Below are 25,084 nucleotides of genomic sequence, written 5' to 3' on the forward strand. Positions count from 1 at the left end.
ACCCCCATCTCTCTCCTCCTGATCACTTCAATGCTAGAAATTTCTCCATTGGAAACCCATTCCTTTATGGCCCAGTCATTTTTTTAAAAGTCCTCTGGTAAAATGCAAAGCACACCTATGAAGTTTTTAAAGTAATTATCCAGTTGATACAAATTAGCTCATCAGAGCTTTTTTTTTAGAAACAAGAAAAAATCTAAGCAAAAGTGAAATGCAGCACAGAACACCTTTTTTGGTTTTATTTATTTATTTATTTGCTGGGGTTTTGTTTGTTTGTTTGTTTGTTTTAATTTATTTTTGCTGAGGCAATTTGGGTTAAGTGACTTGCCCAGGGTCACACAGCTAGGAAGTGTCAAGTATCTGAGGCCAGATTTGAATTTTGGTCCTCCTGACTTCAAGGCTGCTGCTCTATCCACTGCACAATCTAGCTACCCTCCCTTTTTTCTTTTTAAAGACTAGGTCTCCCCATCTTGACCAGGCTGGAACTACAGAGGCCACTCATGGTTCTGACCCTATTAATGATTGGTTCTGTTTTCAACATGAGCTACTTTGCAACCTGGTGGTTCCCCCCCATCCCATCCTCTTATTGGATCCACACCTTATTAATGAAAAATTTTGTGGGGACCCCCAAAACAACATAGCCTGCTGTATAACTCAGAACTCCCTCTCTCAAGAGATCTGCCAGCCTCAGCCTCCCAGGTAGCTGGAGCTGGGATTACAGGTGTGTGCCACCATGTTTGCTGATAATTCATTTTCTCAAGGTGAGATGCTAGAAAAGTCAGATGCAGCTCATGGAACCCAGCCTGGGTAGGACCCCACAGTCATTTGATATAGGGCAAGATGACCACACTAGGGAAAGAAATGAAAGGCGGGGAAGAGATTCTAATGTTGGGCCCAAGGATCCAAGTTCAGCAATTTTTCCCCTGCTTTTCCCTTCTCCCTCTCTCAAAGTTTTAAACAGGGAGCCGGTGCATTTCAAAAGCTTCTCAAATGCTACTTGTATATACAGGTGGACTTCACTTTACACAAATGCTCTAATTAAAAGTATTGATTTATATAAGTACTATAAGATATTCCTTAAGGGCATAGACTCCTGTCCCCCTTCTCCCAGATTTATTTAGAGGTAAGTAATCCATTAAGCTAGACTAACCAAAGAGACTTAGTTTACCTCAGGCTTCCTCAACAAATAGAGATTAGCCAGTTTATAGACCTTTTAGAATTATCTCCAGACCATTAAATAGATTCTTCTCTAAGCAGTTAAGTAAAGATCCAGGATATCAGATATTTCTACTAGAAAAGCAAGTCTTTTGTCCCCCTTCCCAAAGCCTTAATGATTAACAGACTTTTGAAATTGGGTCTGGAATTATCAAGTGACTATTCTTGAGAAGTCCTCAGTTTCCCATTACACTCACTTCCTTCCTTTCTTCCTTTTTTGCATATGAAGGAATCATATTTGTGATTTCATTGGTCTAGGGAAGGAGTCAACACAAACTACAGCCCATGGATTAAATCCATCTAAGCTATCTGTTTTTGTGTGAAAAGAAAGCTGGGGATGATTTTTACATTTTAAAATGTAATACTTGCAGACAGAAAAGGCATATAACTCATTAAAGATAGATTTGATAAAATGGAAAAAGAAAGCAATTCCCAGAAAAACAGAATTTGTGAAACAGAAAAAGAAAATAAATCCTTAAAAAACAGAATTTGTGTAATAGGAAAAAATTCCATAGAACAAAACAACTCATTTAAAAACTCAATTGGAGAAATACAAAAAGAAGTAAAAAAAAGTAAATGAAGAAAATTATTAACTAAAATTCAGAAATGAACAAATAGAAATGAATGAGTCAATGAGACAACAAGAATCAGTCAAGCAAAGCCAAAGAAAAAGAAAAAATAGAAAAAAAATGTAAAATATCTTATTGGGAAAACAACCGACCCAGAAATAGATCTAAGAGAGACATTCTAAGGATTATTGGACTCTCTGAAATACATGATGAAAAAAAGAGTGTAGATGCTATCTTTCAGGAAATCATCAAAGAGTACTGCCTGGATATCATAGAATCAGAAGGTAAAATGACCATTGAAAGAATTTAGTGAATGCCTCCTGAAAGAGATCCCAAAATTAAAACCCCAAGGAATATCGTGACTAAATATGAGATCTATCGGACCAAGACAAAAATATTACAAGCAGCCAGAAAGAAACAATTCAAATATTGAGGAGTCACAATATGAATTAATCAGGACCTAGCAGCTTCCACTTTAAAGGATCAAAGGGCCTGGAATCTGATATTCCAAAAGGTAAGGAACTTGGAATGCAGCCAAGAATAAATCACCCAGCCAAAATGAGCATTTTCTTTCAGGGGAGAAGATAGACATTCAATGAAACTGGTGAATTCCATTTATTTTGATGAAAAGACTAGAGTTAAACAAAAAATTTGACCTCCAAATATAGAACTCAAGAGAAGCATTAAAAAGGTAAAAAGAAAAAAAAAATCTTGACAATTGTATTTCTGTTGTGGTTATACATTGAGAGTACATGTATAATCTGATTTTACTGTTATAATATTTAAAAAAACTAGAGATGGAAAGGGGATTGTAATAGAAAGAAAGGAGAAAGTGGAGGTAAAATGAGGGAAATTACATCTCAAGAAGAGGCAAAGAAAACCTATTATAATTGAGGGGGAAAAGGGTGGGGTGTGACGAATATTGTGTGAATCTTACTCTCATAAGATTTGGCCCAAAGAAAGAATATTAGATATATTTGATTCCACCGAGAAACATCTCTCATCTTATAGGAAAGGGGAAAAGGGAAGGGGTAGGCTAAATAGAAGGGAAAAAAGAAATAGTAGGAGAAAGAAAGGTCTAAGAAAGGGGGAGGACTGCTTGAGGCAAGTAGTGCTTATAAGTAAAATATTGGGGAGGAGGGAAAGGGGAAAAGGAAAGAGAAAAGTATAATGTGGGGTTAAGAAGATGGCAGGAAATACAGAATTAGTAGTTTTAACTATAAATATGAATGGGGTGAACTCTCCCATAAAACATAAGCAGATAGCAGACTGGATTAAAAGCCAGAATCTTACAATATGTGGTTTACAAGAAACATATTTAAAGCAGAGTGATACATACAGAGTGAAGGTAAAAGGCTGGAGCAGAATCTACTATGCTTCAGGGGTAGCCATCCTGATCTCAGATCAAGCAAAAATAAAAATTGATCTAATTAAAAGACATAAGGAAGGAAATTATATCTTGCTAAAGGGTAGCATAGATAATGAAGCAATATCAATATTAAATGTATTTGCACCGAGTGATGTAGCATCTAAATTCCTAAAGGAGAAGTTAAGAGAGTTGCAAGAAGAAATAGAAATCTCAACCTTGCTCTCTCAGAACTAGATAAATCAAACCACAAAACAAATAAGAAAGAAATTAAAGAGGTAAATAGATTACTAGAAAAACTAGATATGATAGATCTTTGGAGAAAATTGAATGGAGACAGAAAGAAGTACACTTTATCTTCTCGGCAGTTCATGAAACCTTTACAAAAACCGACCCTATATTAGAACATAAAGACCTCAAAATCAAATGCAGAAAGGCAAAAATAGCAAATGCATTTTTTCAGATCATGATGCAATAAAAATTACATTCAATAAAGAGCCAGGGGAAAAATAGATCAAAAAGAAATTGGAAACTAAATAATCTCATCCTAAAGAATGAATGGGTGAAACAGCAAATCATAGATACAATTAATAATTTCACCCAAGAGGATGACAATAATGAAACGATATACCAAAATGTGTGGGATGCAGCCAAAATGGTAATAAGGGGAAATTTTATATCTCTAGATGCTTACTTGCATAAAATAGAGAAAGAGAAAATTGATAAATTGGGCTTGCAACTAAAAAAGTTAGAAAAAGAACAAATTTTAAAACCCCCAATCAAATACCAAACTTGAAATTCTAAAAATAAAAGGAGAGATCAATAAAATTGAAACTAAAAAAACTATTGAACTGATAAATAAAACTAAGAGTTGGTTTTATGAAAAAAAAAACCAACAAAATAGATAAACCTTTAGTTAATTTGATTATAAAAAGGAAAGAGGAAAATCAAATTGTTAGTCTCAAAAATGAAAAGTGAGAACTATCCACCAATGAAGAGGAAACTAGAGCAATTCATACATCACTAACAAAATCCAACAGCAAGAGATACAATGAGAAATTCCATTTAAAATAACTGTTGATAATATAAAATATTTGGGAATTTGTCTTCCAAGGGAAAGTCAGGAACTATATAAGCAAAACTACAAAACACTTTCCACACAAATAAAGTCAGATCTAAGCAACTGGAAAAAATATCAAGTGCTGGTGGATAGGTCGAGCAAATATAATAAAGATGACAATTCTCCCTAAACTAATTTATTTATTTAGTGCTATATCAATCAGACTCCCAAGAAACTATTTTACTGAACTAGAAAAAAATAACAAAATTCATCTGGAAGAACAAAAGGTCAAGAATTTCCAAGAAATTAATGAAGAGAAAAGCAAATGAAGGTGGCCTAGCTGTACCAGATCTAAAACTGGTACAATAATAATAAATAATAATAAAATAATAATAGATAGGTAAAATAATATAGATCTAAAACTATATTATAAAGCAGCGGTCACCAAAACCATTTGGCACTGGCTAAGAAATAGAGAAGCTGATCAGTAGAATAGGTTAGGTTCACAGAACAAAATAACCAATGACTATAACAATCTAGTATTTGACAAACCAAAGGCCCCAGCTTTTGGGACAAGAATTCATTATTTGACAAAAACTTCTGGGAAAATTGGAAATTATTATGGCAGAAACTAGGCATTGATCCACACTTAACACCATACACAAAGATAAGATTGAAATAGGTTCGTGATCTGGACATAAAGAATGATATAATAAACAAATTAGAAGAACACAGGATAGTCTAAGAAGGAATTTGTGACCAAAGAAGAACTAGAGACCATTATTGATTATAAAATAGATAATTTTGATTATATGAAGTCAAAAAGGTTTTGTACAATAAAATTAATGCAGACAAGATTAGAAGGGAAGCAATAAATGGGGGAAATTTTTACATCCAAAGGATCTGATGAAGGCTTCATTTCTAAAATATATAGAGAATTGACTCAAATTTATTATAGTTCAAGCCGTTCTCCAATTGACAAATGGTCAAAGGATATGACCAGACAATTTTCAGATGAAGAAATTGAAACTATTTCTAGCCACATGAAAAGGTGTTCCAAATCATTATTGATCAGAGAAATGCAAATTAAGACAGCTCTGAGATACCACTACACACCTGTCAGATTGGCTAAGATGACAGGAAAAGATAATGACGAATGTTGGAGGGGATGTAGGAAAACTGGGACATTGATACATTGTTGGTGGAACTGTGAATGTATTCAACCATTCTGGAGAGCAGTTTGGAACTATGCTCAAAAAGTTATCAAACTGTGCACACCCTTTGATTCAGCAGTGTTTCTACTGGGATTATATCTCAAAAAGATCTTAAAGGAGGGAAAGGGACCCACATGTGCAAAAATGTTTGTGGCAGCCCTTTTTGTAGTGGCAAGAAACTGGAAAGTGAGTGGATGCCCATCAATTGGAGAATGGCTGAATAAACTGTGGTATATGAATGCTATGGAATATTATTATTCTGTAAGAAATGACAAGCAGGATGAATACAGAAAGGCTTGGAGAGACCTATGTGAACTGATGCTAAGGGAAATGAATAGAACTAGATCATTATACATGGCGACAACAAGACTATATGACGATCAATTCTGATTGATATGGCTCTCTTCAACGGTGAGATGATTCAAAGCAGTTCCACTTGTGCAGTGATGAAGAGAGCCATCTATACCTAGAGACAGACCATGGGAACAGAGGGTGGAATACAACATAGCATTTTCACTCTTTCTGTTATTATTTGCTTGTATTTTTTTCTGTTTTTCTTTTTTTAATCCCTCTTGATTTGGTTTTTCTTGTGCAACAAGATAACTGTATAAATATGTATGCATGTATTGGATGTAACATGTATTTCAATATTTTTAACATGTATTGGACTACCTGCCAGCTAGGGGAGGGGATAGGTGGAAGGAGGGGAAAATTTGGAACAAAAGGTTATTCAAGGGTCAATGGTAGAAAAATTACCTATGCATGTGCTTTGTAAATAAAAAGCTTTAATAATTTTTTTAAAATGTAATTTTTTGCCTCACAGGCTGTAGTTTGCCAACCCTTGTTCTAGGGAACTCCCAGTGAAGAAACTTCCTCCACCAGTGCAGATGTGCTTTTGCTCTGCCACTGACAGTTTACAAGACTTGCCTGGGACACTCAGAAGTAAGCAAACCGACTAAAGCCAGTATGTGTTGAGATGTGTCAGTATTTAACCCAAGTTTTTCTGACTTCCTGATGAATCAGAACATTCTGTTCACTTTGAGACACTACCCAGATCAGTTTGGAGAGTTTAGACAGTAGAGGAGCCAGTGTGCATTTTAGAAATCCTTAATGCTTTCCCCCTAGTTCTCTAAGAGATTTGTCCTAAATTAGTTACTTTAGAAGAAATACTCATTCTGATCGGCTATTGATGATAAAGCTGTAAACTCTTCTTAGTTGTCAATAACATCAAGAGTATGGCGGCAGAATTGAGCCTTGCCAATGCTATTTCATCCTACCTTCACGTGAAATATAAGAGAGAAATGAGATTATTCAGTCCAAGTCACAAATGCCACCAAATATTGTTTTTTAAACTAGAAATCATCAATCATTTATTGTGGACATCATAGTGTGACAGAGTTATCAGAGCCCTTAAAAACCATTTGGTCCACTCCCACCCCTCATGTTACAGATAGGGAAACTGAGGCTTAAAGAAGAGAAGGGATTTTCTCAGTCACATGTGGGGATAATGGCAGAAACTTAATCTCCGGACTCCCAGGTCCAAGGATCTCTCCATCCACCAAATTGCCTGTACATATTTTAGAAATATAGTTAAGCAAAATAGCACACTGCCAACATATTGTACAGGAGCCCTTGTATTTCTTGGGTAGCTAAAATGAGGCTCTTGCCTGAGATTGAGAATAGGAAATATGTGGATGTCTAGGCTATAATCACAGGCAGGCTTTGTTATGGGGGGTTTCCATGGCAACTCAGCTCCAAACACTACCGGTGGGTTGGCTGTAATGCAGCTGTGTCTTTAGTCACAGCCTATTTCTCCTCTCCTTCAGCCTCTTCATGGTTGGGGGCTAATAATTCAGGCTCTTTGGTTGATGGAGGCACTTCTCGGGAGGTAGTTTCCTGGGCTGGCACAGACTCGTACTCCGCACTTTGGAGTGTCTTCGTTATAGGCCTGTGGGAAAGAACAGGACACAGGAAAGAGCATTAATGAGATCAAGATTAAAGGAGTGAGGGATGTGAAAACTGAGGCACATTCTCTATGCTGAGCAACAGTCAAGCCCCACAACTGAATAAGCAAAGTGAGAAAGACATCACATCTAAAGATGAAAGGAAACTAGAATAAGCATTTAATTAAGTGTTGGTTATATAGTAGGCACTGTGTTAGGTACAAGGGATATCTGACAAGAAAAGGCTGGGGGAGGAAGAATTCAAGGGCAATCTTCAATTCAAATCAAGAAGCATCCTATCTCTATAGCTAGGATCCTAGCTCTATAACTGAAAGAAGCCATCTAGCCCAACTCTCTCATCTTTGCAGAGTTGGAAACTGAGGACAAGGATCTTTCCTTGCAAGTGACTTGCCAAAAATCACACTATTTGAACCTTGGTCCTTTGACTTCAGAGCCAGGGCTCTTTCCACTGTACTACACAGCACAAGGTAGCCAGGACTGGATAAAGTAGACTCAGTAACTCTAATAACTAATAAGATATGAATAGAGAAGCCCATTGATTATTCGACCAGTATGAAAGGTCTCCTGGTTCTTGCTTTAAGATTCTACTTTACCACACAGCCAATCCTACTAAATGTCGCTGGTTCAGAATATGACATGATATTTTTAATGTATTTTTTATCCAGTTACACGGAAAACATTTTTACATTTGTTTTTAGAACTTTGAGTTCCAGATTCTCTCCCTTCCTCCCTCCTTACCCTCACCCCCATTAAGAAGGCACATGTGAAATTATGCAAAACATTTCCATAAAAGTCATGTTGTGAAAGAAAACATAGATCTGCCCCCCCCCCCAAAAAAAAAAAACCTTAAGAAAAATAAAGTTTAAAAAACAGTATACTTCAATCTGTATTCAGATACAATCAGTTCTTTCTCTGGGTATGGAGGGCATTTTTCATCCTTCACAATAGTCTTGGATCATTGTATTGCTGAGAAGAGCAAACTATATGCTATGATAGTACCAAAAACTATCCCTTGTATCTTATGCTAAAAATGGCCACATTACAGAACAATGTATTTGATGTGTAGTTAAGAAATATATATGTCAGCAGCTAGGTGGCGCAGTGGATAGAGCACCAACCCTGAAGTCTGGAGGACCTGAGTTCAAATCTAATCTCAGACACTTAGCATTTCCTAGCTGTGTGACCCCAGGCACCTCATTTAATCCCAATTGCCTCAGGCAAAAAAAAAAAAAAAACTATGTCAAAAAGGTCGAGAATATCAAAGTAAATGGCAAAAAGTATTACTTGCTATTTGTGGCCTTTTGCTGGATGATCCTCAGGTCTGGAATTCCCTTCCTCCCAACCTCTGGACTCCAGAATCTCTGGCTTCCTTGAAGATTCAACACAAATGCCACCTTCCCAGAGAGTCTACCCTGCTCTTATCACCTCCTAGTGGCTTCCTCTCCAAAGCTACCTTCCCTCTATGCTGTCTTTATCTTATATGCTCTGGTTTCTATGTTATCTCCTTCATTAAAATAAAAATTCCACAAGGGCAGGGGTTGTTTTCACTTTTTCTTTGATACCCCAGCACTTAACACATGCCTGACACATAGTAAATGCTTATCAAAGCTTTTTGATTATATGTGTTCGATTTCCAATTATATCGTAAAGCAGTAATCATTAAAAACTATTTAGCACTGTTTTTAAAAAGCAGACTAGTAGAATAGGCTAGATAAGCAAAGCCCAGAAGCAATAAAACATAGAAACCTAGTGCTAGATAAACTAACTGCTACTAGGGGAAGGGTTTTTTTCCTTTGAGAAGAACTGCTGGGAAATTTTAGTCCTTAGAACAGTACCTGACACACAGTAAACATTAATAAACGTTTATTAAATTGAATCCAATTGAACCAGAAAGTAGTTTGGCAGAAACTCAGTTTGGACCATCATCTTACACAAAATACCAAAATAAGCTCCAACTAGATAAACAACCTTAACATAAAAGGTCACATTATTAAAAGAAAATTTGAGGGAAATGGAAGGAGGAACATTTCTTAACAATGGCTAATTCTTAATGAAACAGGAGATAGAAATGGGCATAACAGACAAAACAGATATGTAATGACATAAAACTAAAAGGCTTTTGAATAAAGAAAATCAATGCTCCCAGAGTCAGAAGAGAAACTATAGATTGTAGAAAAATCATTGCATCAAATATTTCTGATATATGAGATTCAAGATACTTAGAAATTAACACCAAAAATAAGACCAAGAGTTATTCCCCCCTCCAAATAAATGATAAGATATAAGCAGTTTTCAAAAGAAGAAACACAAACTGTCACTATGTGGGAAATTGTCCCAAATTACTAAAAATGAAAAATTAAAATTAAAACAGTTCTAAGGTTTTACCTCACACCTATCGAGTTAGCGAGTTTGGTAAAGGTAGAATAAATAGTCAGTGTTGGAGAGGCTGTGGGAAGAATGACACAAAGTAGTTGCTTAATAAAATGCTTATTGATTTAGCACACTGTTGAGAGAGCGGGGAGCCGGTTTGATCATTCTGGAAAACAGTTTGAAATTATGTGAGAAAAGTCACCAAACTGTTTATATCCTTTGGCCAGTTGATGTTCCGATTAGAAGCATACTCCTAAAAAAGCCAAAGGTGGTAGGAAATGCTGCATTTCATGACAAAATAGTTCTAGAATTTCTGTGGCAGGATAAAAATGGGGAGGGGGGAGAGTAAGTTCCCATCAGTCACGGATTTGCTGGCAAATTGCGGTATATGAACCTAATGGGATGTGCTGAATGAAATGTCAAATGGGAAGAATTCAGAGACATATATATGAATCAAAAGAGAGGGAAGTTAGCAGAGCCAAGAAAACAGCGTCTACAACGGCCACAAAACATAAAGCCAAACCACACGCTATGTTGGAGAACTCAGTGCAATTCAACGCAATTTTGACTCTGATGATGGAGTCTACTCCCAGCCCAAGGTAAAGCAGTGATGAAATACAGGTGTGAAATCAGGCATGTGTTATCAAACACTAGCAACAGGTCAAAAGACTCGTTTAGCAGCAGGACCCTGTTTTATAAAGACTGGTGGGGCAAATTATTGGGAAATAACAATGATGTAACAAAAATAAAGATCAAAGTCATTTTCAAGACAAGAAATAACTATCAGAGTCAGATAAGAACAGAAAGATTCTCACTGCATCTCCTTTGTAATCTCTTTTCTTTTCTTGGACTTGGACTTGGTCATGAAAAACCAAACAATCAAGCAGATGATGATGGCTGCCAGGATCGCTCCGATCAGTGCCCCGGCGATGATGCCCGCTTCTGAATCTAGGAGGGAAAAAAGTCTTCTTGTCAATAGTGTGGCTCACATCCTGAGTCTTCAAACGAGGGAGGGATCATCAGCATTGGGAGTCCTGAGGGACTTGTGAACTCTAAAGATCCCTGAATGCCGAACAGGAAAGAGAATCTCCTTCTTCTGCTGCTTTGTCCTGGGTCCCTACATGATGAATCTGGTTCCTCCAGCACTCGTGATGGATACAGCATCATTTGGTTCTTTAGTATCATCTGGAGCTTCTCAATTTAAGGTATACTCTGAGATTATCTAAAGTAAGCATCCCCCTCTTGCTTTTCTTATTGTTCCCACAGGATTCTATATCTGGGGATAATGGGGAAAGAGCCCCGAAGATAGATCATAGAATCCTAACTCTAGAGCTGCAAGGGACCTCAGAGGCCGAGGCCAGCTGATCCAAATCTTTTATTTTTATAGAGAGGGAAACGGAGGCCCAGAGGGGTCACACAGGCATTAGGTGACAGAGACAGGATTTGAATCCAAGTCCTCTGATTCCAAATTCAGTTGTCTTTCCACCATTCCATATTATTACCTCTCCCCTTTCTAGACTGCCTCAGTTTCCTCCTCTATATGAAAGGGTTGGGCCAGAGAGATGGCCTTTTAGGGCCCTTCTTTTCCAGCCTGGCATTAGGAAGCATAAAGCTAGAGTTAGCCAAAAAGGGTATTTGGAGAGATCTGGGTGGCTTCACTTAGGTAGTTGCCATCTCCTAAAATGCTGAGAGGAACCAAAAGAGAAACCAAGTCAAAGATGATGCAGGGGGTTTTGGCTTTATGTACCTGGGCCTAACAATGAGTGGAGAGGCAGTAAGGCCCGGTGGATTACAGGGACATCGTAGGGTTGTTGGGAAAACAGCCTCTAATTCACACTGGGTACCCAAGCCTGGGCCAGCCACTGAGCTCTCAGGGCCCCAGGTGGCTCTCAAGGACTATAAATTACATTTGAATTGCAGATTTGTGGTGGGGTCTCCACTCAGGCCTCTACCTCTGGAGCTCTCACTGATGAAATCAAAGGTCTGAATCCTGGACATGAAGGAAGGAGGGAAATAAAGCCAAGAGAACCCCATTTGGGGTTCTGTAAGAATCCATTTGGTTGAGATGATCCTAGGTCTGTCACACATTAAAGGGCAAAAGCAGGATCTGGCTTATCATACTATCAACTCACGTCCAGCAGTGAGATCAAGCTCGCAGGAGCTGTTCCCGAGACTGTTGCTAGCGATACACCGGTAGTGTCCTTTTTCAAAGTTGGTCAGATTGCTGATAACCAAGAGCCCGGTCGTTGGATCTGTCAAAAACAGGAAAGGTACTTTTGAAATTACAAATCTGGGGCAGCTGGGTGGTACAGTGAATAGAGCACTGGCTCAGGTCCTCCTGAGCTAAAATCTGGCCTCAGACACTTAACACTGCCTAGCTGTGTGACCCTGGGTAAGTCTCTTAACCTCAGATGCCTCACCAAAAAAAAAAAAAAAAAAAAAAAAAAAACTACATTTATGAGCAAATAGCAATGCATCAATATGATTCAATCCCACAGGCTTTTATTATGTGCCTAGTGAATGCCAAGCAAAGACAAGAAATAGTCTCTACTCTTCAGAAGTTTACAGTCAATTGGTTGTGGCTGGAGATGCCTTATTTATGGACTTATTTTTATTTAAGATGGATTTATTTATGAATGTGGGATGAGTTGTGACAAGGCTCTCCCTATCACTCCATGTCCTGTTCATCCCTGAAGCCCGAGCTCCAAGGCCACTTTTTCTAGGTTACTGAGACTCAACTCAACAAGCATTTATTAAGTGCCTACTGTGTGCCAGGCACTGTGCCAGGTGCTAGAAATACAAAGACTAAACCAAAACTGTCCCTGACCTCAAGTCCTTATCTTCTCCTGGGAGGAAAAAATACATACTCAAGAGAATCCATACAAAATAGATGACATCCCCAAAGTCTTAGCGAAACTTAAAACTGGATCAGTTGCACCAAATGGGTTTGTAAGCAACCTCAAAATGGCCGCCCTATTCCTCTTTGGGATCCCTTGCTTTATTTAGTTGTTTAAAGGAAATAAAGTTTAAGTTAATTAAAGCTTCAAATTGCACCAAGACTTTTAGGAATAGCAATGGTGGGGAGGAGGGGGAGCATGAATTGGTGCTAAGCACTGGTAATAGAAATCTAAAAGGTAAGAAGTCCCTACTTAAAGGGAGGACAACACGTAGGAGAGTGGTGGCCAAGGAAACTTTCCTTTATCATGTTTCAGAGACAGTCAATGGAACCACTAGAAAATAAATTGATATCCTGTCCAGGAACATTGGCAGAGTTGATTTGATCATGGTTCTAGAACTGTAGAGTGGTGGGACTGAAGAGGGGGAAGGTATGGGCATTTGTAGGGATTGGTCCTTGGCAAGTCCGGGTGGCTGGATGGTAAGAGACCTGCTGCCCAAACTCCTGTGGCTTTAGAAGGCTGAAGCATCATTTATATGTTCACTATCCCTTATCACTAAAAATAGAGGGATCTTAAGTCCAGCTTAAATGCTGAAAGCTTCCCTTGGAACTTTGTTAGCACATCTTTTATGGCACTTTCCCATTCTGCCCCATAATTGGAGCAATCTCTTTGGATATCACATCTCTTCAATTAGACTCGGTTGAATGGGACCCAGAGAGGAAAACCCTCCTTGGACCCAAATGGTCAGAAGATCACCTGTTTCTCCCTACTTCTCTAGCACATAATGGGTTTCTGGGAGAACTTGTCCAGTTTAAGTATAGCACAGGGAAAGTAAGCCCAAGGTTGGTCTTCAAATTCATTCTAACGGGGTTTCAGTAGCATTCGAATAATAGCTAGGGGTTAAAATTTATACCAGGGCATTTGCTATAGAGTTAGGCTTTGTGGTTAATTCTTCAGAGTTTAGGGCTTGGGTGAGAGCTAAATTGTGATTAAGTCTCTGCATTACAGTGAGCCAGGCTGATGAGTACTGCTAGTTTAGGCTCATATTCAAGTTAGTACGAGAACTTAAGTGACTGTTAGAACTAGAGTGGTAGTTAAAGGGTAAAACAGTCCCCACAGTGGGCTAGATATTTGGGATAGCATTGGAGTTACAGCTTTAGCCTTTGTTAGAATTATTTCATTGGAGTTCCAGACTCTAAGGATACTCATTGTCCCAGAGACCATAACTTGGTCTCCCGGATTGGGAATGTCCCAAGTCCAGAAGTGCCTTTCAGTGATACTATAAACTGGACCGGGACCCAGCCTCAAAGCATCCTACCCCCAAACTGCACTAGAAACAAGTGGACCTCCAGGGATGGGGTAGAGGTTGGGGGGAGAGGAGGCAGGCCACATTAGACTAGTTGTCAACATCCACCGAACAGCAGGAGAGCGAGTTCCAATGAGATGTTACTCAAGACTGGAGAGTGATCCCATTGAGTTCTATTGAGCACCTGTTAAGTTCTGGGTTCAGACAATACTCACTGTAATACTCTTTCACAGGTTTGATGGTATCTTCCTCCAATTTAAACCACTGGTACACAGGCGGTGGCATCCCTTCACTAGAGTAGCAGGAAAGGGAGATGGGATGCTCTGCTTCTGGGGTCCCTCGGATGCTGCAATGAGGCTTTGAAGGTTTCACTAGAAGGCAGTAATAAAGAGTGAAAGTTTTCCAGGAAGGAGCAGTTTGGGACAATTGTCCTCTGTTAGCCTAGTTCCCCAAAGCGTTTCCAAAACGTCCCTTCACAATTTCTGTTAGGGCCCACCCATAGGATACTTCAGTGAAGGTCTTTCTTAAGGTTCAGGTGCTGTCTCTCTATTCAAGCTCACAGATTTATAACCAAGAACTTCTCCACTATACATCATTAATGAAACAGGTAAAATTAAGGAAATAGAATGCTTCTGGGAAAATTATTTCAAAGAAAATCAGAATCATGGGATTTGATGGCTAGCATTGAATGAATGAAAAAGCACATATTAAGTGCTTGCTGTGTACTTGACACTGAGCTAATCATTGAGTCAATCATGCTAGTGAACATTATCTCAACTGGTTTGAGATCCAGGTTGTGTCAGTCTTTCAGAGGGATCTAGGGCAGATAGAATCAACACCCATGGAGCAGGATTTGCGGGGTACCAGAAGATGCCTCCATTTCAAAAGCTCGCTCTCTCCTAGGCCTCCCACGATGCCTGACTCGCCCTTACTAGAGACTAATTCTCTGACTCTAAGAATGTCAGAGAAGGAGGGAAATATAAAACACCAAAGGTCACAGAAGGGCATCTGGGCCCCCGCACATCTGAGATAAATGAGGCCCTGAGATAAGAGGCATTTGAGCATAGTTCACTGTTAGATAGATCCTATTGTTATTGTAGTTCAGTCATTTCTAACTCTTCATGACTCTTCATTTGGGGTTTTCTTGGCAAAGATATTGGAGCGGCTCACCATTTCCTTCTCTGGCACATTTTACACATGAGAAAATTGAGACAAATAGGGTGAAATGACTTGCCCAGGTTCACATGGCTAGTCAGGATCTGAGAGCAGATTTGAACTCAGGAAGATTCCAGGCCCTGTGCTTTATCCACTGAGCCATTTAGCTGCCTACAGATAAGCCCAGAGTCTCTGGGAATCCTCAGTTAAAAAACAAAATCCTTATCCCTGCTTCAAGAGGAGGTTTGGGGATCTTGAATTTATTCTAGGACTTTGACTGTGAAGTGAACTCCCAGTGAGGAAATACTATCTACCAAAACAAATTAGCACTTCTTATGCAAGGCTTTGGAGCAGAGGTTCTTAACCCATGACCTGAGAATGTCTTGTATTTCAATATCATTGCTTTCCTATACATTTTATCTTCTTATTTATATATACCTATTTTTATTTATATTTATGTATAAAATGTATGATTTTATATATAAATATAATATATGTACCTATTTATTTTATCTTATGCACTTAAAAATCTTTTCTGAGAAGAGGTCCATAGGCACCAGACTGCCAAGGGATGTATGGCATAGAAAGGTTAAAAACTCTTAGAGAGCTACTTTGTGTTGGAATCAGGTTTTGAACCCAGGTCTTTGTGACTGGAAGAGACTTCCTGTCCATCACAAAGTAGATTTAAGTTTCAAATCACAGATCCCTGAAGGCTGCAAATTTACTTAGAAAAATACAAATCAACATTATCTATGTTGTATTGTATTTTTATTGATTTTGTTAAACATTTACCAATGAGATTTGAATCTGGATGGGCTCCATTAGGGTTCAAGTTTGAAATCTCTGTATCATATCATGTTGCCTCATTCTGAGAGGCTAACAGGTCAAAAATTATTCCCATTTCCTTTTATGTATTGGCTTCTCCATTATAATATAAGTTTCTTGAGGGTAGAAATTGCTTTCTTTTTGCTTCTATTTGTATTCCCAGAATTTAGCAGTGTCTGTTACATAGTAAGACAGGTGGGTGGTACTGCAATAGATAGAACACTGGGTTCAAATCTGGCCTCAGACACTTACTAGCCATGTGACCTTGGGCAAGTCATTTCACCTTATTTGCCTCAGTTCCCTCATCTGTCAAATGAGTTGGAGAAGGAAATGGCAAACCCCTCTACTATCTTTGCCAAGAAAACCCCAAATGGGGTCATGAAGTATTGGACGTCGCTGAAAAACAACTGAACAACTGGCATATAGTAAGCCCTTAAAAAGTGCTTGTTTTCTGACTGATTATAAGGCTTTAAAATTTGCAAAACACCTTCCACACTAAAACCTCACATGTCAGATCCTATCAATATTATCACCCCGTCTTCCAAATGAAATTCTGAGAGTTGAAGTCACTTGATGTGAGGTGAGATTTGAACTCACATCTCCTGCTCCAAAGTGATTTTATGATCTATTAAACTACATTTGCCTTTCCTCTACCCTGATCAGCAGGACCATCAGTAGTGGCTGCCAACTCTCCATTCCCTTCTCCCCCGTCTCCCTCTCGTGTTCTAGATAGAGGTTGAGCCAAGCCTCAGGATAATTTGTAAGATCTGGTACTAATATGGTGGATGTGTGTGGGTTGGAGTCCAGAGGGAGTGAGAAGAATTGGAAAGACCAGTGGAAAAGACTAAGGGTGGGTTTTCCCAGCCTCCAAATAAAACAGTAGAAGGGGTGACCTGAGCCAGAGAAGGAATGAATAGAAGCAAGTTACCCCAAAGAGGTTAAAAGTGAAATGAGAAAAGACTTTTAGCTGAGAGGGAAAAGTCAGAAAGTCTTGACAACAATGCAGGATGATAGCCTGGACTGAACTAGAAATGATTAACCCAAAGACATGGTGGCCCAGGTCTTTCTGTCTTCTTACAAATAATAAACTTGTTACATCTGTTCTTTGTTGTTATTGTTCAGTTATGTCTGACTCTTTGTGATCTCACTTGGGGTTTTCTTTCTAGCAATCAGTAATTACCGATTGCTACTTTCTAGAAATTAATAATTTCCTTCTCCAGCTCATTTGACAGATAAGGAAACTGAGGCAAATAGGATGAAGTAACTTGCCCAGGGTCAGTTCAGTGTCTGAAGCTAGATTTGAACTCTAGGTCCAGCACTCTATTTACTGTGCCACCAGGCTACAAATTGCTAACTTAGCTTTTGCAGGGGAGCTAAGGATGCCTTGATGGAAGCTATAAAGTATCAGATTCTGTTATTCCCAGAATGGGAAGGGAAGGGGATGAGCATTTATTATGTGCTAGACACTGTGCTAAGTGCTTTGAAAGATTCTTGGTGAGTAGAGGCATAAACCACAAAAATTCAAAAAATATCATTCATTATTAATAAGCCTTTTAAGATTAAATCCGGCCAGATCCATGCCATTTTCGAGCTTCGGTTTCTGAGAGATGGATTCTACCAGTGCTGTAAATATCTAATTTTGTTCTTGAGGACAAGAATATCAAATTGTGCCCTCCCCTTACCTGATGGCATGGTGGGAGGCAGAAAAAAAATAGTGTCTCATCAGCCTCTCCCTTGAAACTAGAAGTTCTAGTTTACCCAGAGCAGGAGGTACCTTGAACCCTAAGGGAAAGGGAAGACAGCTACAAAGGAAAGTCGAGGGACAGCAAAAATTCTGCTTCTGTGACCATGATCAAGTCACTTTGTCTTTCTTGGTCTCATTTTCTTAATCTTCTAGTTCTAGAGTCTTCTGATTCTAAAGAGAATATGAACCCAGGTCCATGGATGACCTTGAACTAGAACCCCCATCTCATGAATCTCAGACCAAGGATCCTTCTATCTGGAGGATTTTTCACTCTTCTCTGGGTGGGCCAATGCAATGGCGGAGGTTTCATCAAGGTTCCTCAAATGCTCTCTTTCTGCCTCTTCTTGATGATCTCATTAGTTCCCATGGGTTCAATGATCATGTCTGTGCAGATGATTCCATTCCTAATCTCCTTCCAGTTCACCTGGTATGCAGCACCAACTACTTGCTGTACATCTCCACCTAGGGGTCCCATTGGCATCTCTGCTTTAATATGTCCTGAACAGGACTTACTTTTCCTAAATCTTTATCTTGCTCTTCTTCCACACTTGACTGTTCATATTGAGGGCACTATTATTCTTCCAGTCACATAGGTTCATAAGCTCAGGGTCACCCATAACTTTTCTTTCACTTAGTAGAGTTCTTGGTATGTAGTAAGCACAATATATATGCATATTCCCATTCTGCTCCCTTCTGTCCGTCCTTACACACAATCACTTGCCAAGCCATCTCTAGCCTCAATATGGTCATTACTCTGACTTAGAGTCTCATCAACTTGCTTCTGATCTATTGTAATAGGGCAGATCCTACTTAGATCCTAATTAGATAGCAAGTCAGTCAACAAGTGCTTGTTGAGCCATTAGCTGCTATGGTTGATTCCATCCGCTTTCCCAGGAGAAGCTGATCACCTGAAATCTCATCATTACAGGTTTCAATATTGTATACTTTCTCAACTCACTCTCAGTTGTGTCTCCCCTTTGATTGGAGGACCAAAGGGTAGAGCACTAATCTCCACTCCACGCCTTCCTATCTAGAAGGCTCACATACAACCTTCCTGGTTGATGGCCATGTCTAGTCACCCTGATTTATATCTTGCCACCGTACCCAGTTGAAATCAGAGGATAATGTGATTTTGGTGACTTTGCACAGCCCTCGCTCACTTAAACATAATTTATTGGATTTCATAAAATGAAATGATTCATTGTCTCATTCATAAAATGAGGTTGCAACAATTATAGGAAGTAAGCGCTATTATTATCCTTATTTTACAGAAGAAAATGAGACAAACAAAAGTGAAGTGACTTGCCCACAAAGAGTCAGACATGACTGAATGACTGAAAAATAGAAGCTATCATCATTATTAACCAGGAGAAATGGGTATAAACCGCAAAAAGGCCACTGGAAAAACTTCCTCACAATAACAGTCATCCAAAAGTATAGAAATGGAGGTGGTGGGTGCCCTCTAATTGAAGGTCTTCAAGCAAAGGCTAGGGAGCACTTGCTGAAATAGGTTGTAGAGGATGTGTTTGTGTATGAATTGGGCTAGAAAGACTTCAGAGGTCCCTGCCAACTCTGAGATTCTGCAACTCTGCAATAGAGTGAGGAGGGAAGTACTTAAGAGAGAGAAAGACTTTGGACTTAACACACTACTTATGATAAAAGAGGGCACCGTCCTGAGAGGATATGGCACAGCAGTGGAGAACTTCCTTGGGGGACAGTCAATTTATGGGAGAGCAAGCCCCACAATCTGGTAGCATCTGAACTGAAGGGATTATGCTTGCCAAGGAGGTGCTAAGCTCAGGTTGTTTTTTAATATTCTTTTTTTAATTTAAAATTCTAATGATTTAATATTTTGTTTTCCTTTCAGTTCCATGTAGAAATAATTTTAACATTCTATAAAAAAATCTGAGTTCCAATTTTTTTCCTCCTTTCCTCTCCTGACTCCTTCATTAAGAAGACAAGCAATTTGATATAGATTATACACGTGCAGTCAGGAAAAACATATTTCAAAGTTAGTCATGTTGTGGAAGAAAACACAAACAAACAAAAAAAGCCCCAAGAAAAATAAAATAGAGTATTCTTCAATTTGCATTCAGACTCCATCAGTTCTTTCTTTGGTGATACATAGCATATTTCACCATAAGTCCTTTGGAATTGTCTAGAATCATTGGTTTGCTGAGAATAGCTAAGTCGTTCACAGCTGATCATTGTACAATGTTGCTGTTACTGTGTACAATGTTCTCCTGGTTCTGTTCATTTCACTTTGCATTAGTTCATGTAAGTCTCTCCAGGTTTTTCTAAGAGCATACTGCTTGTCTTTTCTTAAAGCATAACAGTATTCCATCACAATCATATACAACAATTTGTTCGGCCATCATTCAATTAACGGACATCCCTCAATTTCCATCATTAAAAGAGCTGCTATAATTATTGTTGCACACATGGGTCCTTTTCCTTTTTTCTTTTTTTTTATCTCTTTGGGAGACAGACCTAGAAGTCATATTGCTTTGTCAAAGAGTATGAATGGTTGTATAGCTTTTTGTACATAGTTCCAAACTCTTCTCCAGAATGATCCATATTGTTTCACCAACAGCAAGTCTCAGTTTTCAACATTATGTCTCAATTTTCCCACATCCCCTCCAAGATTTGTTATTTCCTTTTTCTGTCTTATTAGTCAATTTGAAGATTTGTTATTTCCTTTTTCTGTCTTATTAGTCAATTTGATAAGTATGGGATGGTATCTCAGAGTTATTTTAATTTGCATTTCTTTTTAATCAATAATGATTTAGAGAATTTTTTTCATATGGTTATAGATAACTTTGATTATTTTGTCTGAACACTCCCTGTCCTTTGGCCATTTATCAATTGAGGAATGGCTCTTTTTTTATAAAGTTGATTCAGTTTTCTATATATTTGAGAAATTAGGTCTTTGTGAGAGAAACTTGCTGTAAAGATTTTTCACAGTTATGATTATTGTGTATTTCCCTCCATTCTATTCCCCCCTCCATTTATCCTACTCTATTTCTTTTTTCACCCTGTCCATCCTCAAAAGTATTTTGTTTCTTTTACTCACCCCAATCCACTTTCTCTTCTGTCAACTCCCCTTCTCTTATCCTTTTCCCCTCCTACTTTCCTGTAGGATAGGATAGATTTCTACACCCAATTGAATATATATGTTATTATCTCTTTGAAACAATTTCAGTGCAAGTAAGGTTCCCTCATTCCCTCCAACTCACCTGTCTCCTTCTCCACTGTAAAAGCTCTTTCATGTCTCTTTTATGTGAGATAATTTATCCCATTCTACCACTCTCTTTCCTCTTCTCCCAGTGTTTAATTCTTTAATTTTTTAGATTATCAACAATCACAACTCACACTTCTGCTTTCTCTCTGTGTATGCTCCTTATAATTGCTCAAGTAATGTCAAAGTTTTTACTAATATCATGTTCCCAAATAGCAATGTAAAACAGTTTAGCCTTATTGAAATCCTTACGATTTCTCTTTCCTATTTTCCTTTTTATCCTTCTGTTGAATCTTGTATTTGAAAGTCAAAATTTCTATTCAGCTCTGGTTTTTTTCATCAAGAATACTTGGAAGTCTTCTATTTCACTGAATATCCATTTTTTCCTCTGAAAGATCATACTCAGTTTTACTGGGTAGGTGATTCTTGGTTATAACCGTAGCTTTCGTTGTCCTCCAGAATATCCTATTCCAAGTCCTTTGATCCTTTAATGTAGAAACTGCTAAATTGTGTGTTATCCTGAGTGTGGTTCCAAAATGTTTGAATTGCTTCTTTCTGACTCCTTGCAATATTTTCTCCTTGACCAGGCAGCTCTGGAATTTGGCTATAATATTCCTGAGAATTTTCAATATGGGATTTTTTTTAGGAGGTGATTGGTAGATTCTTTCAATTTCTTTTTTACTCTCTGGTTCTACATTATCAGGGCAATTTTCCATGATAATTTCTCGAAAGATGAGGTCTGGGATATTTTTTTATTATGGCTTTCAGATAGCTATAGCTCATGAGAGTCTCTGCCTTTTATCTGCCATCTTGACTCACTAGGTTCACTTTTGACTCTATTAAAGGTCACATGTTATATTAGAGGTCTCCTATCTTCTAGGATAGCGTGCTTCCCCAAAGCCAGCTTATATTATGAACTCCTTGAAACTATTTCCTTTTTATCTTTATATATCTTGATTGTGATATTATTGTCTCCCTCAATTAAATCCAAACTTTGTGAGGGCAGGGATTGATGTTGCCCTACTTTGTATCCTTAGTACTTAATACAGAGCCTGGTACACAGTAGGTGCCTAAAACGCTTGTTGAGTTGACTCCCTGGGGGCTATGTTGGTAGTGTTTCCTTATGTCACAGAGGAGAAAATAGGTAGAAGGAAACATTTGTTAGCATTTAAGTTTATAGCCCTTAGCTACATCCTCCTTCTCCCTCACAATGTCCCTCCAACCCAAAATTGCACCCCTTGAGCCAAAAATAAAGAGAAAATCTTGTGATACCTAACACGTTGACCACAATGTATCCTTGGTTAGTTCCCTGAAAGTCATCTGGGTTGATGACATCGCAGATATAAACGCCACTGTCTGAAGGTTGCATTTTGGAGATAGTGATGGAGGCATTTCCTGGGGTTGAGGCCCCTGTAATCCGGTCCTTATATTTTCCAATGTCAGATGGTTGTCCATTCACAGAATAATATATCTGAGACAACAGAGAAATAACAGACATGTGCATAAAAAGAAACTTTGGGTATTCTAAATCACAACATATCAACTGGGGGATCCACACGTATTGGAACATACATTTCTGCAATACTGTTAGTGTAATAAGACTGGACTGGGCCAGAACATGCACAGATATTCTCTGTGTGGTTCCAGTTCATTGCCATGGATTGAATCTACTTTTGGCCATTATGATTCAAGGGTTTGTAATGGGAGATGACTGAGAATTCCTACATTAGCTTTTGATGACTCAGGGGCTGATGAACCAGAGCAGAGTGTATATAAAAAAGGGAAATGTGTCCCTTGGTCACGTTAATCCCTAGCACACCTACATAGTAGGTGCTTAATAAATATTTATTTGACTAACTGATGGCTCCTTCTTTTCTTTCCCCTTGAGGTGACAGGACTAATTTGAACTGCTTTTGAGAGCTGAGAGAAGGGCAGTTCCCCTGTCTCCTGCCTGACCCATGTGGCTTTACATATATGGTTCCCTCTGTCTCTTTGTATTTGTTCCTTCCTGATCCTAGGAAAATAAGTATTCAGAGATGGAAGTTCCAGGCAACCTTATGAATCTGGGAAATCCAGAGGTTCCATTGGAAAGTCCATTGATAGTTGGAGCCGAATGGTAGTGGTAGCTGCAGTGCCTACAGGGCCGCTGCCCTTCTCCTCTCCTGCCCTTTTTCTCTGGGGCAGCTCAAAGTAATCGAGAAAGAGAAATTTACTAAAATGCAAATATTCCTTTTATATATCTATTGAATTCTGGTCCAGAATTCCCTGAGTCATCAGATTTTCCAACTTCAGTAGTCACTTAGAGCACTCTGGGTCATCTCCCGTTGCAAACTCTAAAGTCAGCAAGGTCAAAAGTAGGCTCACCTCCAAGCTTCCATGTGGTCACATGGACTAGAGCCAAGCAGGGAATATATGTGTATGTTCCAAATACTGTCCCCAGAGGCCAGTCCACTCTCACTACGGCTTCTGTTTAAAGCTTTCTAATGAGAGTAGGCATCTTTCCTCCTGGGCGTCCCATTCTTCTTTTGGACAGATCGAATTGTTAGGACCTTTTCCTTCCATTGTTTGTCATTTTCTCCCCGTTGCTCCTAATTCTAACCCCTGGAATCAACGAGAACAAATCGAATCCTTCTTTCACAAGAATTTTACATACTTTTTTTTTTTACATACTTGAGCACAGCCATTGTAGTCCCCAAATTTTCTCTTTTCCAGATAACACATAGCAGGCACTGTATAAATCTGAGTCATTGCTAACTCATATTGAGTTTGTGGATCATTTCTTTAAGACGACCTGCTCTCTAGCTATACCTCTCACACCTTATCCTTGTGAAACTCATTTTTAAGCCTAAGGGCAAAACAATTTATCTTAATAATAACAACAATGCATATTTGTGCTTTTTAAGGTTTACAAAGTACGCTATATTTTATTTCTTTGATCCTCTCAACAACCCTGTTATTATTATTATTCCCATTTTACCAGAGAAAGCTGAGGCAGCCAAAGGTTAAGTGACTTGACTAGGGTCAAACAACTATGTAAGCATCTGAGGCTAAATTTGAAATCAGGTCTTCTTGACTCCAGATCAAATATCCTATCACGTATCATCTAGTTGCTTCTTGAGATCCAGTCCCAAAGTTTAGCACAGGATCTCTTTTGGTCATTTACTGTATTGACATGGAGTACCCATTCTTCTCCCTCCCCACACACTCTTTTGTTTAAACTTCTTTGAAAACACATGGAAATTCTGATAAAGTTGTAAATCTCGATAGAGCAAAAATCCCATTCACTTTGTAATGAGCATCTTAAATATGAAAGACAACCTCGAAATCTTTGTCTTCTGAAACACCCCAGCAGAGGGCACCAGTCTAAAAATGCTAGGAACTTTACATACTGCACAGACAGCATCTATAGGAAAAAGCTCATTTTCCACTTAGATACAGATGGGTGCTCTTTCTAGTCCCCAAGCCATGAGAAAAAGCACTGATATGCTCCCGTTTGACCGACGCCTAACACATCCACAAAGACAGACATTATGAAAGCTTCCTATGGCCCAAATCCGGGAGGTTTGTGCAATTGACAGATTGTACTATAAAATGGTAATTAACAAAATATCTTCTACCAGATTTAAAAAAAAAACCAGGAAAATATATCAGTGGAACAGGATGAGAATGAAAGGGAAACAATATTGTTTGTTAAATCCCAAATTACAAAACAGTGGGAAAGGCATTATACAATAAAGCCTACTACAGAGAACAATAAATTCTAAGTGGTTCAATGATATAAATATATTTTTAAACACTCCATAGAACATAAAGTTCAATTGTGGAGAGAAAGCGAATTCTTTATTAAACAAATGAAAAAGATTTCAAGGAGACCAACTAAATGGATTTGAATATAAAAATGAAAGGATTTTGACAATAACAAATTAATGTCCCCAACATAAAAAGGAAAGAAAGAGACTAGAAGCAAATCTCCAGAGTAATTGTTTCTGATGGAAATCCAGCATCTAAAACGTGTAAAGAAGGTACAGAAATGTCTCAGTAATGACCCTTCCTCATTTCTAAACAAAAGACACGAACAAGAAGTTTGTGAAGAAAAACAATTTGTCAACGACCCCCCAAACTCAATAATAATCAAAGAAATGAAAAATAAGTTTTTGAGATAAG

At 38.5% G+C, this 25,084-nt stretch overlaps 1 protein-coding gene across 1 annotated transcript in view; it reads right to left on the reverse strand.

Moving 5' to 3' along the window:
- Positions 1-6,801: 6,801 nt before the first annotated feature.
- The window catches only part of VSIG1 (V-set and immunoglobulin domain containing 1), a 32,961-nt gene continuing 14,678 nt past the window's right edge, over positions 6,802-25,084 (reverse strand). The window contains exons 4-8 of the mRNA XM_012553176.2: positions 22,193-22,391; positions 14,174-14,329; positions 11,888-12,007; positions 10,571-10,703; positions 6,802-7,369 (exon numbers count right to left, since the gene is read on the reverse strand). Coding sequence (XP_012408630.2) covers positions 7,228-7,369; positions 10,571-10,703; positions 11,888-12,007; positions 14,174-14,329; positions 22,193-22,391 — 750 coding nt within the window. The 3' untranslated portion in view covers positions 6,802-7,227. The remainder of the gene's footprint in view (positions 7,370-10,570; positions 10,704-11,887; positions 12,008-14,173; positions 14,330-22,192; positions 22,392-25,084) is intronic.

This window comes from Sarcophilus harrisii, chromosome X, assembly GCF_902635505.1.
Source record: "Sarcophilus harrisii chromosome X, mSarHar1.11, whole genome shotgun sequence".
Lineage (NCBI taxonomy): Eukaryota > Metazoa > Chordata > Mammalia > Dasyuromorphia > Dasyuridae > Sarcophilus > Sarcophilus harrisii.